Here is a 16,490-nt window from a genome sequence, read left to right as displayed (position 1 = left end):
TCCATAATTCACGCACCTATAAGACTTAACTGGACAAATTAAGAAAATCATATAAACCCTCTTGCAAGGACATACTTTCTCTGACCTTAACCAACTCTTTGTTGCCATCTGTCCCTGTACATGACTCATCCCATTCTGTCACATTACCATTGACAAGGACATATAAAGCCACAAAAGAAGTTGATGGACATCCGCTCCAGAGCATTAGCTACCTTGCTCCATGCTCCTGAGATCCGACTGTGCCTTTTGACAGCTCTCCAAGCACATTTCCCCATTTCTAGAATGAAACTGAACCTTTGCACTTTATTATTATTATTATTATTGTTCTCTTTCAGCAAAAAGGTAATTGGGCATGAAAAGTTCAAATCCATTAAATAAAAACTCAATTTAAAATATTTTCCATCCACCAAGCAAGGTCCTATTCATTATGCTGACACTGTACTCCACCTCTGTGCCAAGTGGATCACTCAAAGATGCCCCCCACCACTTTCCTGGCATTTTGTGTGACAAGTAAATCTGCTGTGCACACATTGCTTTATAGGGCATCCCAGTTTTGTATAAATACAAGCAACATTTTTTTACAGCGCCTTTAAATTCCCAAGTTTAATTCTGTAACTATTGAGATACTTTCAAGTAAACTGTTTGTACTGAGTCTCTCCTCCAGATATTGTGGCAGACAGACACAGTTTCTGAGTTTTATTTCTGTTTCTTTACTCACTTCAAGTTTTTGAACAGCCTCAGTCCTGTTCAGATTACCCTACTGCTAAATACAAATCATAAAGTGTATTAACATATCAAAAACAATAGCAGGGAACTAAATAAATTGCATAGTTCTCTAGCAACATCAGTAGAAGAATTCAGATGTTGCAGTTACCTGGTGCCTTATTAATTTAAAAAGGCAAAACAAAACAAAACAAAACATTCTAACACTTCAGCCACAGATTAAATATTCTGTTTTCACAAAGGTCACTTTTTCCATAAAGTTTTTTTTAGTACAAGTTTACTGTACAGAGACACTATTTTGCTTTAATATGCATTGTAAATTTCTTCTTTAAAGCTAGCAAAATATTTTCCCCCTACAACTCTAATCTGCCAGAGATGCAGAGTACCGCTACCTGTCTTCACAGGCTCAGTCCTGAAACCTAATAAAAAAGCCGAAGAGGGACATCTAGTGGTACCATGCACGAAATTAAGAACGAGCAGAGAGAAAAACCTACTGCCATGCCTATGGATCTAAATCGGTCGTTTCTCATCAGGAATGAAGAAAGGTTGAAGGGAAGGCCAAAATTAAAGAAAGGAAAAAATCTGCCCATTTTATGATTTTCTAACACGTAGACACATCGGTAATATACTTAACACTAAATTCCATTTGGGCAAAGCAGAAAGATGAAGCACAACATAAGGAGAGCTAACAGTCATTCTTTTAAGTAAGTCTGATTTGTTTGAAGAAAGTCGGATTCCTCGAAATGACCTGAATCTAAATGGAACAGCCATAAACAAACAACACTGCCACAGAACTGCAGACACAGAGAAAGAAACTGCACCCTAGCTTTCACTTGCAGAACAATCCCAAGGAAAACCAAGAGGACCCGCAAAACTAATTTCATTTATCTTGAAAGTACACAGGTATATCAAACTCCAGCTGAGGGCTGAGCATCAACAGAAACTAAATTCCAGTTTGATAAAACCTCCCAAAACTCACCCAATAAGTAAATGACAAGATTTAGTGCTTATCACTTATATTAGCAGTGAACATTTCATCACAATCATCATGAAGTGTTCACGAAACATTAGTGGAATAAACCATCTGTCAGCTAACAAGGCAGATCAGTAGCACTGGACCATTCTCCCAAGCAGAAGACAAGGAAAGATTGACAGCAAACTCCAAATTGCTGGAGAGACAATGGAAGAGCTGAGTAGCACGAGCTACAGTCCCAGCTAACTTTAGTACCAAAGAGTACCTGTATTTGTAACAAATTGAGTCCTTCTTATGAAGGACTCCCCTTTAAGAGTACAGAATGGACACTCACATGAAGAGTACGTAAGTTGCCAGCCCTGCTCTGGGAGAAGTGCAGCCTGTAAGATGGACCACACCTGCTCACAGGTTTGATGTGAAGATCCCATAGTAAACAACTTTGTGTTGTATAGCTACCCAGTATTAAATAAATGAGGCAGTCATGCATGCTAGAAATAACTGCTGGCTCATTATGAAAAACTGAGGGTTTAGTGTCAAAAACTGCTTTCTATCAAAAGAGGAAGCAGATGAAGTTCTACCTTTACAGCAATTACACAGAGGTCTCTTAGACACCTAAAGATTAAGAATTTAACCTACCTTGAGCACTTCTGTGGCAATTCCACGTACACCAATCCCTACAGCTCCTCTCTAAAGTGAGGGTTAAAGAGACGAAGCTCAGAAATTCTTCCAAGAAGCATGGAACAACCTACAGAGCTGAACCCATTCTGCCCAGCTCCCAGACAAACTCGCCCTTGCTCTGAAGGTCCTTTCTGATTTCCATGAATGTATTGCAGTGAAAAGGGATACTTTTCCATAAATTTGAACAAGTGTCATATATGACTTTACATACAGAAAAATAATCATCTTCTCCAATGCTGTAGATGTGATGCCATTTTTAGGGCAGTTTCATAGGCTATTCTTCATAGTCACACAATGCCAACTCCTACCTCCCACAGCAGCAGTCTGTGAGCCACAGGTGCCTTCAGAGGCAACTGATCAAACAGAATTAGCGACAGAGTTGACGCAGCCCATAGGTCACCTCCATTCTGATTTGAGGTATTTATAATCCTCTTTGTAGATATTTAACAACTGAATGCACAAGGAAAAACATTCTTAAAAATGAATTTATTTTAAATAGAGATAGTAAAGTGGGTTCATGAAATAAAACCACAGAAGCAGAAAGCTACCTGCCTCTCTTACAACGCTTCATCTACTAGTCTTCATCCAGTTTACTGCCTGCTGCTGTGCTACATTATCATTAAAGTATTTCCCTCCTTTCAGTCCTCCCTTTACTTTTTTTCCTCCTTCTTGGTTCTGCAGTACTGACACTACCTTCTGAATTTGTTCCTCCTCACTGGACAAGCAGTACCCATGAGACAAACACTCTTCTTTTTTCCTTTTTTCTTTTTTCTTTTTAAAGAGAGTTTTCTTGGAATTTCCTCTTCTTAAGCTCTCTCAGAAATCCACCAGCACATATGAGATGTAGAATAAAAGAAAGATGCTGTCAGTGGTGATGCACACTGGGATCCACCAGCAAAGAACAAGACAGAAAAGCATTCAGTTGTGGAGATTATGTGTGCCACAGCTAAAATAATGTCCTTTAACGCATAAAAATAAATTACTTTTAAATGTGCTTCCATGCCAGAAGCAGCCACCTGGCATGCTGGTCAGTACTTTGAAATGCTGTGTCAAGGAATGGAGTCTGACTAAATATGTCAGCCACCATTCCGCTGCCCATATTACAACTCAGTAGGCTTTGAAGAAAGCATGCTGGAGATGTCATTTTCCTCTTTTATAAGCATCCACTTCAAGATGCTTCACTCCAGGCTAGCAAGGGATACCCTACACCACTGTAGTACTACTTACAGAATTTATGACATAGGATAATGGTTACAACTTCATACATTGCAAGCATTTGTGCAGACTACAGTCCTGTGTGTGCATATTCACCATAACATATACTCCTAAGAATGCTTAATTAGCACTATTATACAGAAAAATCTTCATGCATTATACCTCGTATTTCTCATGCCTACTTTTAAAACAGAAAAGTAGTATTTTTTTACATGTGGAAAGGGGCTCTAAATTTTTGCTTTTCCAAGAGTGTACAGGAGTAAAGAGCAGAGTGCTTTGTAGGAGGAAAGCACCTGTTTAAAATATTTCATATTCCTCCTTGCACTGCAATAATTTAATAATAACTGCCTCGATTAAAAACAAAGCCAACTAAAAGAATCTATACTGTTTTTAAAGACTAAGTTTAGTGTGCATATATTCCAGACAGAAACAATGTCATAGACAAGAGTGAATCAATGCCTGTCTCCCAAAGTCTCTGAATGAAGATCACCCACCTTTCTGGAAGTCATGCTGAGATTAAACTAACCTCAGCAGAAGGGCAGCCATTCCATGGCATATTTTCCACTAGAGGTCAGGCTGAAGGAGCTAATGATCCATCTTAGCCTTCAAAACCTATGAGTGGGAGTTACTAATCAAGATTTGGAAGTCTGAAAATCAGTATTTAATTAGTCCTGCTTTGCTTCACTTCAAGTGAATCACACAGATGTATTTTTCTAAGTGTCCAACAGCTGGAGGTATTTAATCATGAGAGTGTCTCAACGTATGTCAATACAACCTTTTACAGAGCACTTGATGGGCCATCTCAGTCAGCAGGACAAGGTTTGGAAAAGGGAAAAGTTCTTCCTAAACTTCAGCCTTGAAATGAAAAACATGTTAGTTTGAATAACAACAGACAGCATTCTAGTCACTTTTAAAAGGGTATTTTTAAAGTTTTGAATTTTATTTTTTTCCTTTAGAAAGGACACGCATTATAAGCATTTTCCACCAAAGAATCTAGATTGAATTTGTTTCTGTAAATAACTAGGAAGAGATACAGCTAAGCATGGAGCATATGACCATAACAGGCCTCAGGTGACTAGAAAATTTTTCAAAACGTCTAAGTGATTTGAATTAGGAGCCTAAGCTTTTCTTTTCCTGTATTTTGGTGACTTACACAATTCCATCACTTTCACAAACATTGACCCAACTTCTTGAAATAAATACCTTGAAGGTAGTGAAGTTCAGATATACACTTGCTTCTGAAAATTCAAAGAAACATTTAATGTATCATTTATAGTTTTAAACACTTGCTTGTGACAGGACACAAAGTCATGCTCAAATGGCAAATCCTAGCTCAGAGCTCTTTGCCAGTCACCAGCCCTCTCAACAACTCACTGCCTTCAGTGCATCTGTCTCCTGCCGTGAAAACCAGAACAAAGTAACTTTGGCCAAAGCCACATAAGCATTTACCCATAAAGTCAAAAAGTAAATTGAGGAATTGCTTACATGTTTACAGTTCTGAAAACGAAACAGCACATGAAATTCACTCAGAGATTAAATCAGCTAACTAGGTCAAGCTATGTCAGCTAGCAGTTTAAAGTACCTCACAGTCAAATAGTAGAGCCACTTCAAAGACAAACAAAGTACTTTGGCAAAGTAAGAATATAAAATGCAGGAACAATTGGCAGAGAGACGAAAACTTGTAGTTTCTCCAATCGCCTAAGATTAGTGGTGGGAATAACAGGCTTCAGGAACAGAAATGAAGCCTAGAAGACGTTGGTTTGACCTCTTATATGTCTCCCATGGACTAGCCTTTTCTGTAGTTTCACCAGGTCAAAAGCAGCCTAACTGCTGGTAACAGCCAGTCATTTCATCAGTTACAGATTATTTTGTTTAAAGATTTTGTAACAGAATCTGATAATAGCAGTTCAAAATCCACACATGCATTTTTTAAAAGGTGAAAATTGAGTTTATCTCAGTCATACATTCAATACACTCTCTTTCCTTTACTGGTTCTGAAAATTAGCTAACCTTTTAAAATTTACAGTGGTACAACAGGTACAGTATAGCTCTCTAAGGCATGGCCTGGAGAAATGCAAGAGCTGTTTGATAAGGACCACTCCAACACACTTCAATGGAGCTGGCAGTTGGAGTTTGACTGATGCTGGTAAGGCAGATTTCCCAGATTGAGCACGTAGCCCACCCAGATGCACAGATGGTATTTGTGGGAGCAAAGGAAAATAAAATATAGGTTTAAAATAAATGCAAGAGAAACACAGAATAATATTGAATCACTCTAGTAAGGGTTTCCATTTACCTTTTCTACTTCTCGGCACATCATGAGTGTATGTTCAGGGCTTTGAAACCACTGAGCAAATGGAAAGGATTTAAAACTAGTTTTGTTTCAAATGTAAGATCACAGAAATAAAACCAGGATCTAGGTATTTCTCTTCAGAATGAGATTTCTGTACAAAGCTTGATGCAAAAGGAGTTAAAAACGCTGTTCCTGCCTATGTCTGCCAATGACAACTAGGCTTGTCAGAAGAGCCTTTTCAATGCGAAAGGAAAGGAGTCACTCTGCTGCTGTATTTCAAATGGGTCGCTCTACATGGTGGCTACTTTCCCCTTGTTTTCAATGGATAGAAAGACACACAGCTGGAAAGAAGAGGTAAGCTACAAAGAAGTAAGGGAAACACAGTTTTAAATGCTTGTGTCATGATATAAGGAGTCAAGAGTAGCCACAGACTGATCAATCGAGTCAGCAGGTTGACTCTGATGATTGGTTTGGGCCCCAGCTCAAGGCCGCGGTCTCACCCCTTCTCCCTCCATCACTAATCCTTCCTGAGCTAGGCAGAGCTGATGGCCAATCTTACCTTGTTAAAATGATATTGTCCAAGGTATCTGGTCTCCAGATTCCATGAAAAGCTAGCAGAAAAAGAAGGAATAGGAGGAAAACAGCACAGGTACGAAGCGGTGGAGAAAGATGTGAGGAGAAGAAACACGAAAGCCCGTGTTTCCCATTTGAGTCCCTGGTAACCCAGAGGGGTTGACGTGTGCTTACTCTGCCATGCCAGGAACTGAAGCTCCACAATGTTCTACTTTTAATCCTCCTCTCTTAAGCATCGTCCTTCTAGAGGATCCAGCTCTTCATTATTTCACTCGTTAGTTAGATTTAATTTCTAGTAAATCAATGTTAACTTCCTGATTTCAGGTCCCACCCTTCTCTTGTTTAGTAGACATGACTTAAAGACTATCCTTGAATTGCAATAAAAACCTCCCTTCTTCGGACTGAACCAGTCTGTCTGCACCCTTCCTGACTCCTGCTACCCTTCTCAGTTACAGTCTAACATAACACTGCATGAACTTCCATCTCACAGCTGTGGGTAGATAGGTAGGCCCTCCTGTGATATGCCTTGCGGTACTACAACTTCTCCCACGCACAAAGAAAAACAAACCCTTTGGCATATGGAGGCAGCAGAGAGAACTCTCTAGCTCCTCTCTGGGCTATCCCTTAGCAGCACAGCTTCTGTGGTAGAAAAGTAAACAAAACGTGCACTCTGACTTCAGCCATTTAAAACTTATCAATGACCAACACACCGGATATAAAGACTTTTCTGGGTCATTTATTTTTTCTTGAAATCTTGTGCTATTATTTAAGTCACATCTACAAAAACAAACAAACAAGAGACCAGGAAAAGTCTTTAAAGATAGTATTTCAAACAAACACATCACAAAAAGATATAAGCAAAGAGCAAAATTTTCTATCAGCAACATATTTATGACAGTACGACATGCAAACTAATTATATATTCACATTGGAATTACTTGATATATATATTTGCAAGTGTCACTCATTTTATGCTGAATTTATTACAAAATGAAAAAAAAATCTTCTACAAAGGATCTACACTTTATCCAGTCACAAAACCTGTGTTTGGAGTAACTTTAATAAAAATAATTATTTCAAATTCTCACCAGTGTCACTAAACAGAGTTTAGCCCAAATACTTTTTTTCCTTTTAATCTATTCAACTGAGAGAAATGGAGCTGCAACAGTTTGGAGTTTTTAATCCCAAAGTGGATTATACAAACAACAATATCATCAAAGATTTTTTAAAACGAGCCTAGCATTACTAGTTATATCTTATTCTTAAGGTAAGCATTCTTCAAAGAACTGTATGATTGGAATCTCTTCCTGATACATAGTGACATGCTATTTGCTGGCTGCAGTGAGAAGAGTCAAAATGAAAACAAAAATACAAACACGCTTTATTTTCCTCTTGTCTTTATTGATTTAGACTTCAGAGCTACAGCCAAAAATAGTGCATCTGTAGAAAACTACCACACATGCTATCAATACAGCATCATTGCATGTTTAGAATCATAAGCACTTGACAAATCGCAAGGTGAACATTCAATCTAATATTTTGGCAATGCAGCCCAGGAATAGGGAATACAGGAAGAAAAGACTTTTTTTTTCCTCCAAAAAGAAATATTTCTGAACAGGAATGAAAAGCCTCTGTTAAAAAATGAATTCCAGTCACCACAGAAAACTCATGCTGGCTTATGCAAGACATCAACATACACTGCTGGAAACTTTGCATGGAATGTCAAATGGTACACAAAAGCTACAACTCTGCTACAGGTACAACGCTGTCTTCAGCACTCTGTATGCCATCAGGATGGTCACTGTATAGCCAACTGCCCAAGACAAACCTCTGCTGGGCTGGGGAAGAGGGATCAAATATGCAAAAGTGTGAACAATCCTAGCCCCAGCGAAGATCCTGAAATGCAGCAAGGCTGTGGACAGTTCAGGGCCACTAAGAGCATACAGTAGTCCAATGCCAAGAAACGGGACAATATTTTCAAGGTCATTCAGGTGGCCTCTGGGGAAAGAAGCAAAGTTGTTTTACAGTGTTACATTTTGTTGAATAAACCACTTCAAGCCTCATAATTTTTCAGCATCTTCAGAGCATGCTACTGTTAAGGCCCTAACACAACTGCCGGCTTCCTCTGCAGTGGTGATTTGATTCAGCTACTGAAATGATTTTGACATTGCTGACATTGCTCTGGTCTCTCTTGCTGCACCCCACATTTTTAAGCTTCTGATCTTCTGTATGAAAGGTCTTAGTTTTTCCCTAGGATCTTGGTAATATTAGGGACTTACATGAGATATATGAGTGCACCTGGGTGTGCACAAATGCAAGAAAAGGCAGAGAAGAAAGATAGCTAGAATTTTCTTGTAGCCTCTCTCAACTGAACATCAATTAAATGGATGACTGTGACTGCAACTACGAGACTTCATGGCCCAGATGGTCTATTCCAATCCCATAAACTCAGTCTGTAGCCTCCATAAAGAAAATATGAAATATCCTATATATGAAACATTCCATCAAATGTTCATGAAGCTCAATCATCTTGAAGAATGTTATTTTTGAGCATCTAACAGGTGTGACAGTTACGCTTTTGGTTCATTTTCTTCACTACTAAGCACTATAATAGTCAAAAAATGTTTGAAATTTTGAAACCATAATATAATTTACTAAAAATGTGTTGAGACTGAACTCCAGATCTTGAAGTATTCTTTCACACCTCTTCCTAAACCTCCCCTGCTCCCTTTACCTCTTTAGATAAATTATACTTCCAGCCAGATTTACTGATTGAAACAACCTCTAAGCCTTACTAATTAAGTCAAATTTCACAGCCAACTAGAATCAGAACATGGTGCTGTTTTGCAGCTGCTTTCTTAATTCATTTATCATTACAAGGAAACATATCCTCCAGCTTCCCTGCCCCCCCCCCCCAAAAAAAGTACACTGAAGAAAGTAATGTCTTTTCTATACCCATAAACAGAACAAATTCCAGTCACTTACATAGAAGAGAAGCCATGCTAAATTTGTGTGGCATTATCTGTTGCCATGAAGCTTGCAAAAGAAAATATACTAAACTTCCATTAAGAACCATTGTTGGGAGGAGAAAATGGATGATGCTGCAACACCAATGGAGTAACTAGAACCAACCTGACTTACTAGGTCTGGGGAAGTCTGAACAACTCTGCAAAACAGCAACACAGGATTTGATAATACAGTGTTTTAAAAATCTAATCTGTATAAACGACTGACTCTGTGAGGTGGTTGTCATTTCTCCACGCAACAATTTGAGTTAAAAGGGCATCTGGTCCAAAAGTTAGTATCAACTTAGCTGTCCTCTTCGAATTTACAAATAGAAAGGAATTACTCCTCACCAAAAAGTGCCCATTTTTATATAACAACCAGCAAGTTAAACAACTAACAACTCCCTGAACCACTCAGGGGGTGAAAAGGAAAGTTCAGAGCATCTTTACAGCCCATTGAGAATAGACTCTTCTGAGATTTTAATCCGGAAGAGACATGCATAAGTACATTAGCCTTCATGGAACCACAGTCATCTACATTTGGAAGGAAGCACTGTTCTGAAATCAGAGCTGATACTTATTTTCAAGATCTTCCCTAATGGTGGTTTAAATGAGAACAGTTCATTCACATTCAAACTTTTGGTATAAAAATACATATAGCAAGTAAACTGTTAGTTTCATTAGGAAATAATGATATAGAAAGCATTCCATTAAAGCCTTCCTTGTTAGCACAGGTGTATCAAACAGCATCTTGAAAGTTATGATTTTGGTAAGAGAAAATTTTGCTATCAGCTAAATAAAATTAAATAAGCTGCAACATTTAGCCCACTGAAATACAGCTTACATTCTGTCACAAGTCTTGCAAAACAAAATACATACAATGCGGGTTGCACGCTGCCATACTATTTATAGCATTATTCCAGAAGGCTGGTCAACTTCCCTGTACAATTGACACATTAGTGAGTAACCTTGATTCAATCCAGCAAAAAGAGCATAGGCTTTGACTCCCACTCTGTCCAATTTGTCAGAGTAACACTGTCATTACAGCTCTAGAGTTCCATGACTTTAACATAGTTTTACTTCTATTCTCCCTGTTAGTTCCTTTACACTTTAGGAAAAGATGCAACTATTGCAACTAGTGTTTAAATTATATAGAAAGTTGATTTACAATTAATGGACGCTGCTTCATACTAAATCAACTTACAGTCATATTTTACCATCTTCTCACCACTTCCCTCATGCATACAGGATACTATCCAAGAGTTAGCTATTATAACCAGACAATGACTTATTAGTTTTAGTATGCATGCTGACCATTTGAATGTGGAATGGCTCGTTCATTTAAACAAATTAATGTATTAGATTACTACATAAAGCAGCACAAAACACACACAGGCTTGCCAAAGAGAATGTGGTGAAATTAATTCCTTGATTTAGTATTATTCTGCTATTTAAAATAATTTTTAAAGACTCCTATGCATTACCTGCGTACACGTTCGACATCTGGATCAGTCCGCAGATTTTTTTTAGCACTCTCACCTTTTCCAAATACTGCTGTATCTTCTGGGTTGACAAATGCCTATTTCAAACATAAACACACAAGAGACATTAGAAGTCATAATGTTTCTTCTAGTCAAGGCAGCTTGCTATAAAGGTCACTCTTTTTAATGCCTCTATAACCTCACATAACTTTCCTGAAGTTAAATGCACAAGGAATAATATATTGTTCACTGCACTACTGTTTTCTTGGGCCTAGCCTCTATGTAGCTTGCATGCTGACAAATTAATGTAATTTATGCACGTAGATAAAGCCTTCTTGTAAGATGGACAAACACGGCAGATGACCAATGCTCAGCCTGAAGTAATGCCAGTAATGCTGAAGGAACAGAGACCTGGAAGGTAGAACTACTGTCTGTACTGCCTAAGTCTCTTTTTCACTACTATTGACAAATTATCTGAAAGCCCTTTTGGATCCATTCTTTCTTCAGAAGTCTGCACAGCAATAGTATCCAAGAGATTTACTCCCATCCTCATTTAAGACCAAATAAGTTTCTCCCTCTCCTCTTAGGTACAAACTTTTCCACTTATATGACCTGTTATTAACTTCAAATACTGTAAGACACTACTTGAAAACAACATTTAATTCAGTGAGTGCAGACTGCAGTAGATACTCCTTGCTGACACACATAGCAACACCTGCATTCTGTGGACCATTCAGGCTATGCAGGCATAAGTCAAGAAAACCTCTTGATTTTAGGAGAGCTACATGACTGCTTTCTGAGGCACCCTTGATCCCTTTCTGTGAAATATCCTTGGCCTCAAAATTCTGGAGACATGTTATGAGCATTAGCAACATTTTACCTTCTCTTGCTCCACTAACCGCTTTCCTCCATTTTTCTTGGCAATAAAGATTTTTTTATTATTAAATAGGAAATAAAAATCACTTTATTAATTTGTCTGTTTGTAACATTACCGTCATAAGAAAACCAAGTACTCCAAATTAATGAAGGCCCTACTGTCACCTGCATACATATGGATCATAACACAGTATGAGCACTAATACAGGACTCCACTGGATCTACATATAGGACCACTACAGCTGATGTGCTTCTGCAAGCGCAAAAGGAAGTAAAGTTACGACACAGACATGTGTGTCCTATTTTGAATGCACAGGACAGGCTGTATGCTCTACTATACTTTGGCTGTGCCAAAGACCTAGAGAGCTATTAGAAACCAGCAGCAGGTCAAACGCTGTGCTATTAGGACCCCAGGAACAACAGAACAGTTCAGCTGGGTTCTCCTGCACCCAGCAGTAACAAAAAGCAGCATTTCAACAAAACGAGCGCAACAAAATCCTTGAAGTACACACTGTCTTGCAGAAGCAGATCTCACAAGAATAGCCACATGGGGCAAACTCAGGGCTCTTTCAGCCCAGGACCAAGTGTTTCCAACAGTGGCCACGAGCACATACCTAGAGAAGACCAAGAACAGGGTAAACACAACACAATGCTTCCCATGAGCATTCTCTCCTAAACTAGATGCAGCTTTTGCATTACTTAGTAAACTTCAGTGGATCTTTCATATACTTATCTAGCCTACACATCAATCCACATAATTTTTCAGATTGCTTCTCATTCTAGAAAAAAAAAAAAAAAATCAGTTTTTTTTTAGATAATGACCTACGTGCAATGGAAAGGCTAAAACAATTAGGGAATGTAAAGAGCTTTAGAATTACTGGATGAAAGGGTTATAGATGCATAAAAATCCACTTCATACCCCCGCTTCGACCCTACTCGATGGTTATTCATGTACGTGGCTCTGTATCACACTTTATTTGCTTTATAAATTTGGTACCCTGGACACTAGCTTTCTGCAGAAGACAGTGGAAATTACAGTTATGAAAAACTCTTATTTAAAAATAACAGAAGTTATTTAGAAGGGCAGACTAAGTCAAATGCAACTCTAAGATACAGTCTCATAATTATCTCATAATTAGGTTAAAGACATCGTCCATTTGAGACCAAAAGAGGACCAGCACACCAAACTCAGAATGTTATTAAAGGAGGGAGGAGGAAGAAAAAAAACCAGCACCAGTATTTGAAAGCTGAAAAGAAAACAAATAAATGTGATATCTCTGTATTTCAATTAAAAATTCAATCTATTCTACCAGACAGTATTCCCAATTTCTTACCTTTCTTGTGATTCTGAAGTATGCTGTTATAAGACTCATTAGCATCATTTTTAGAAGAACAATAACTGTATAGGTAGCATAAGCCCGGAAGACTTCATTGTCAATTAACTGGGTCAATTTAGCCATTTCCGCACTTCTCACCGACGACCTTTAAAAAACATTAAGGTTAGGCTAAAATCATAGCAATCCAAAGTTCTGACAACAAGATTGTCAGAATAGCCTTTTTTTTTGAGCATCACTGCAATGACAGCACAATTTCGCCACTGTGAAATGTTTATTTTCAAGCAAACTTATTCTTCCTCAGTTTATTGTCACAATGGCATAATATAATATTTTAAGATGAGAAATACAATACTTTAAGATGAGAAACTATATTATCATTTAATATTTCACTTCCATTATATCTGCTTATTAAACTGTCAAAATATAAACCACCAAAATATTTAATGTAATGGCAGAAACAAAATTTAGTCACAGAAATCAGTACACTTTTGAAATAACATGTGGAGTTAGAGCAATTTTAGACCAATTCATTTGAACTAGTGAATTTCCCTAAGCAGTTACCAGGATAGAAAGCGTGTGATGACATACTATTCATACTGTAGTGTTTAAAGAGTGAAATTAGTATTGCCTGTCTTTTTTTTTTTTTTTTGTAAAATGACACAATTATAATTGCACTTCAGCTTTCAAACTAACCAGTATCATCCCACCTAGCAATAACCTGTGATCAAACTGAGTTAAACATGCATTTTTCTCCTTTGAGACCTAGTTCTTAAAAATGGCTTTTAGCATGATTCACGGTCAAAGATTAAGTTGTAACGACAAAAAGCAGAGAACTATTTATGCTTTTATCATGGGAGATTTAAGCTAATGAAGTCTCTTTCCAATGAGACCATACCAAACCCACAATCCTACGGAGGCGGTGCCTTTTACCAACACCATAAAGTTAAGAATGTGATGAGGACTGAATGCACGTAAAACAAAAAGCATGTCCCCTTGCACATTCGGTTTGTGCTCTGCATGGAGCATGGCTTTTGCCTCAGCAAGTGCTTCAATCATGCACTTAAGAGAGTAGGAATCCATAAAACTAGTATGTTTTAGCTTCACTCGAGACCAAATTAAATGCACTTTTTGTTACAGTTAACTTCATTATTTCCAACGATATAATTTTAACAATAGTAATATAATAATAATAATATTAACTTGATTACAGCTCTAGCAATCTCTCATCTTGCTTTCAGCATGGAGTCACTGCCAGCTATAGCCAAACAATGGAAATCAGATGAGCCCCGAGAGCGGTAGAAGACTCTCACTCTTTGGTGGTAAGGTGGGCAGGATGGAGGTAAGCAGCTGTTTGCTCACTGAAACAAATCTAGCCTTGCCTGGACCTCTCTGGCTGTGGTGATGAGATTTTGCTCCCTCTTTCATCCTTTCTAAAACAGTGCTTGGGTCACCGGGCCAAGCACTGGGTCTAGGGACCATGTGAAATTCAGTATAACTCTTCCTCCTCTAACATTACAGTACAGCAGTGCCCAAGATAATCGGCAATTTGGCAAGGATTTTTCTCAGCAACGAACAGAAACTGCAATTTTGAACTTTGTATCACAGCAGAAAGCATGTATAGTTTCACACAACAAAAGTCAAGTAAATCCATGGCGTCAGGGCATTTTTCCCTGCTGGATTTTAAAGCTATGCCGAAAACACATCCAAGCACTACGCAGAGTCATGAGAAACTGTTCACCAGCATCTCCATGCGTTCTTTCCACTGGAACTACACCACATTTACCCATTTTCCCTACTTGTAGAGTTGGCCTCTCCAAACGCTCACAAAGCCCAGGCCTTGCCTTCACGACAAAAAGGAAGTATACTGAAGAATTCATAGTTTTAACACCAGCAGAAATGCAAAAATAAACCCCGCATCCTAAAACAGCACAGGGCTTAAAGGGATACGCTTAGGAACACTACAAACAGCCTGATCTGCAAAGGCAGTACAATACCTCTCCGTGGTGCGAATGCACAGCCCGGGCCTGGTTAAGCGCACAGGTCTAGATCCCACGCAACGGGTCTTAAAAGCTGGTGGGCAAAGGCACGTCAGCTGCTGTGCCCCCGGCGGGAGGGCAACTACGCTACCGTTCCCCTCACGCGTGACCGTGTCCCAGCGCTGGCGGGCTGCGCGGCCGTGACCAGCGACCCGAGCCCCGGGACGGCCGTGTTGCTGGCTCGTCGCCACACCTCGACGGCTGTCAGCCGCCGGGCGAGGCCCTGCGCCCCGCCACACGCCCAGCTTCCACACCGGCAGGGCCCGCGCTCCGCTCCCTCGCCCAGGCCCCTGCCCCGATCAAGGCAGCCCGGCCCGGGCGCAGGCTGAGTTTCCCTTCATTTCACCCCCCGCACGACGGGCAGGGGCAGGGCCCGGCCCCGCGGAGAGCCCGCCGGGGGAACCAAGCCACCCCCCGCGCCGCCCCCGGCCGCCGCCTGAGCGGGGCGAGAGGCTCCGGCGCCCGCTGAGGAAAAGCCCCCCCCGCCGCGTTTTGCCGAGCGGCCCCGGCCCCGCTTCTCCCCCGCTTCCCCGCACCCGCCGAGGAGTTTGGCGCCCGGAAGGCCGCGGGGGCGGGGAGGAGGAGGAGGGCGCCAGGGGGACCTTCCGCTCCCGCCCGGCAGCGGCAGCCGCCATCGCACGGCGCCCACCCACCTCGCCCGCGTCCCCTCGGAGAGCGCCCACGCCGCCGCTGGCCCCGCTGCTCCCCGCTGCTCCCCGCCGGCCGCTGCGCCTCCGCCCGCCTCGGGGCCCGGCCCCGCCTCGCCTCGCCTCGCCGCCCCCTCGGGCGCGGAGGCGGGTCCCGGCCCAGCCCGGCCCGGCCCGGCTCGCCGCGAAGGCTGGCGGCCCCCGCCGCCCCCCGCGGCCTCCGGGGCCGGTGTGGCGGCGGGCACGGCGCCGGTTCGTCCGCGGCCGCTCGCCCGGGAAGGGCAGGGTTCAGGCCCAGAGCCCGGCAAACGTTACCCGGGAGGAAAAGAGGGAGAACCAGGGAGAACAAACAAGCAAGAAAAAGCCCCCCTGTCTGAACACCCCTGGACTCTGCGACGGAGGGAAACCAAAGACCGTGACCCAGCCGGGGTACCTTAGAGACACGCCGTGTCCAGCAATTGCACCAACTCCCAAATGGGCTCAAAGCTTACCTCAAAAACTATGTAAAGCGCCTGAAGTCTCAGTACGTTGGGCCCCTACATTGTTTTGGTGGATCTGAACTTTTACCAAAGGGAAAAAATCTAGAAATGGCTTGCATAAAGGAACTTCAGGGCTGGCCACAGGCTTCTACCAGCGGACTAGGATGTGGTGAA

The 16,490-nt window shown here is 41.0% G+C and overlaps 1 protein-coding gene across 2 annotated transcripts; it reads right to left on the bottom strand.

Moving 5' to 3' along the window:
- Positions 1 to 7,175: 7,175 nt before the first annotated feature.
- MGST1 (microsomal glutathione S-transferase 1) lies at positions 7,176 to 15,983 on the bottom strand. 2 transcript variants are annotated; one of them, XM_075051323.1, is made up of 4 exons: positions 15,844 to 15,983; positions 13,152 to 13,299; positions 10,945 to 11,039; positions 7,176 to 8,453 (listed from the first exon to the last, which is right to left on the bottom strand). In XM_075051323.1, the coding sequence occupies exons 2-4, from the start codon at positions 13,275 to 13,277 to the stop codon at positions 8,207 to 8,209; spliced, it is 468 nt and encodes a 155-aa protein (XP_074907424.1). In that variant the 5' UTR covers positions 13,278 to 13,299; positions 15,844 to 15,983; the 3' UTR covers positions 7,176 to 8,206. The 2 variants fall into 2 exon arrangements, with proteins under 2 accessions (XP_074907424.1, XP_074907425.1); XM_075051324.1 differs by lacking the exon at positions 15,844 to 15,983 and adding an exon at positions 15,149 to 15,440.
- Between the last annotated feature and the right edge of the window lie 507 nt (positions 15,984 to 16,490).

The sequence above is a fragment of the Buteo buteo genome, chromosome 19 (assembly GCF_964188355.1).
Source record: "Buteo buteo chromosome 19, bButBut1.hap1.1, whole genome shotgun sequence".
NCBI classification, from domain to species: Eukaryota; Metazoa; Chordata; class Aves; order Accipitriformes; family Accipitridae; genus Buteo; species Buteo buteo.
The sequence above is the reverse complement of the archived record's forward strand: the minus strand, read 5'-3'. Positions and strand labels throughout refer to the sequence as shown.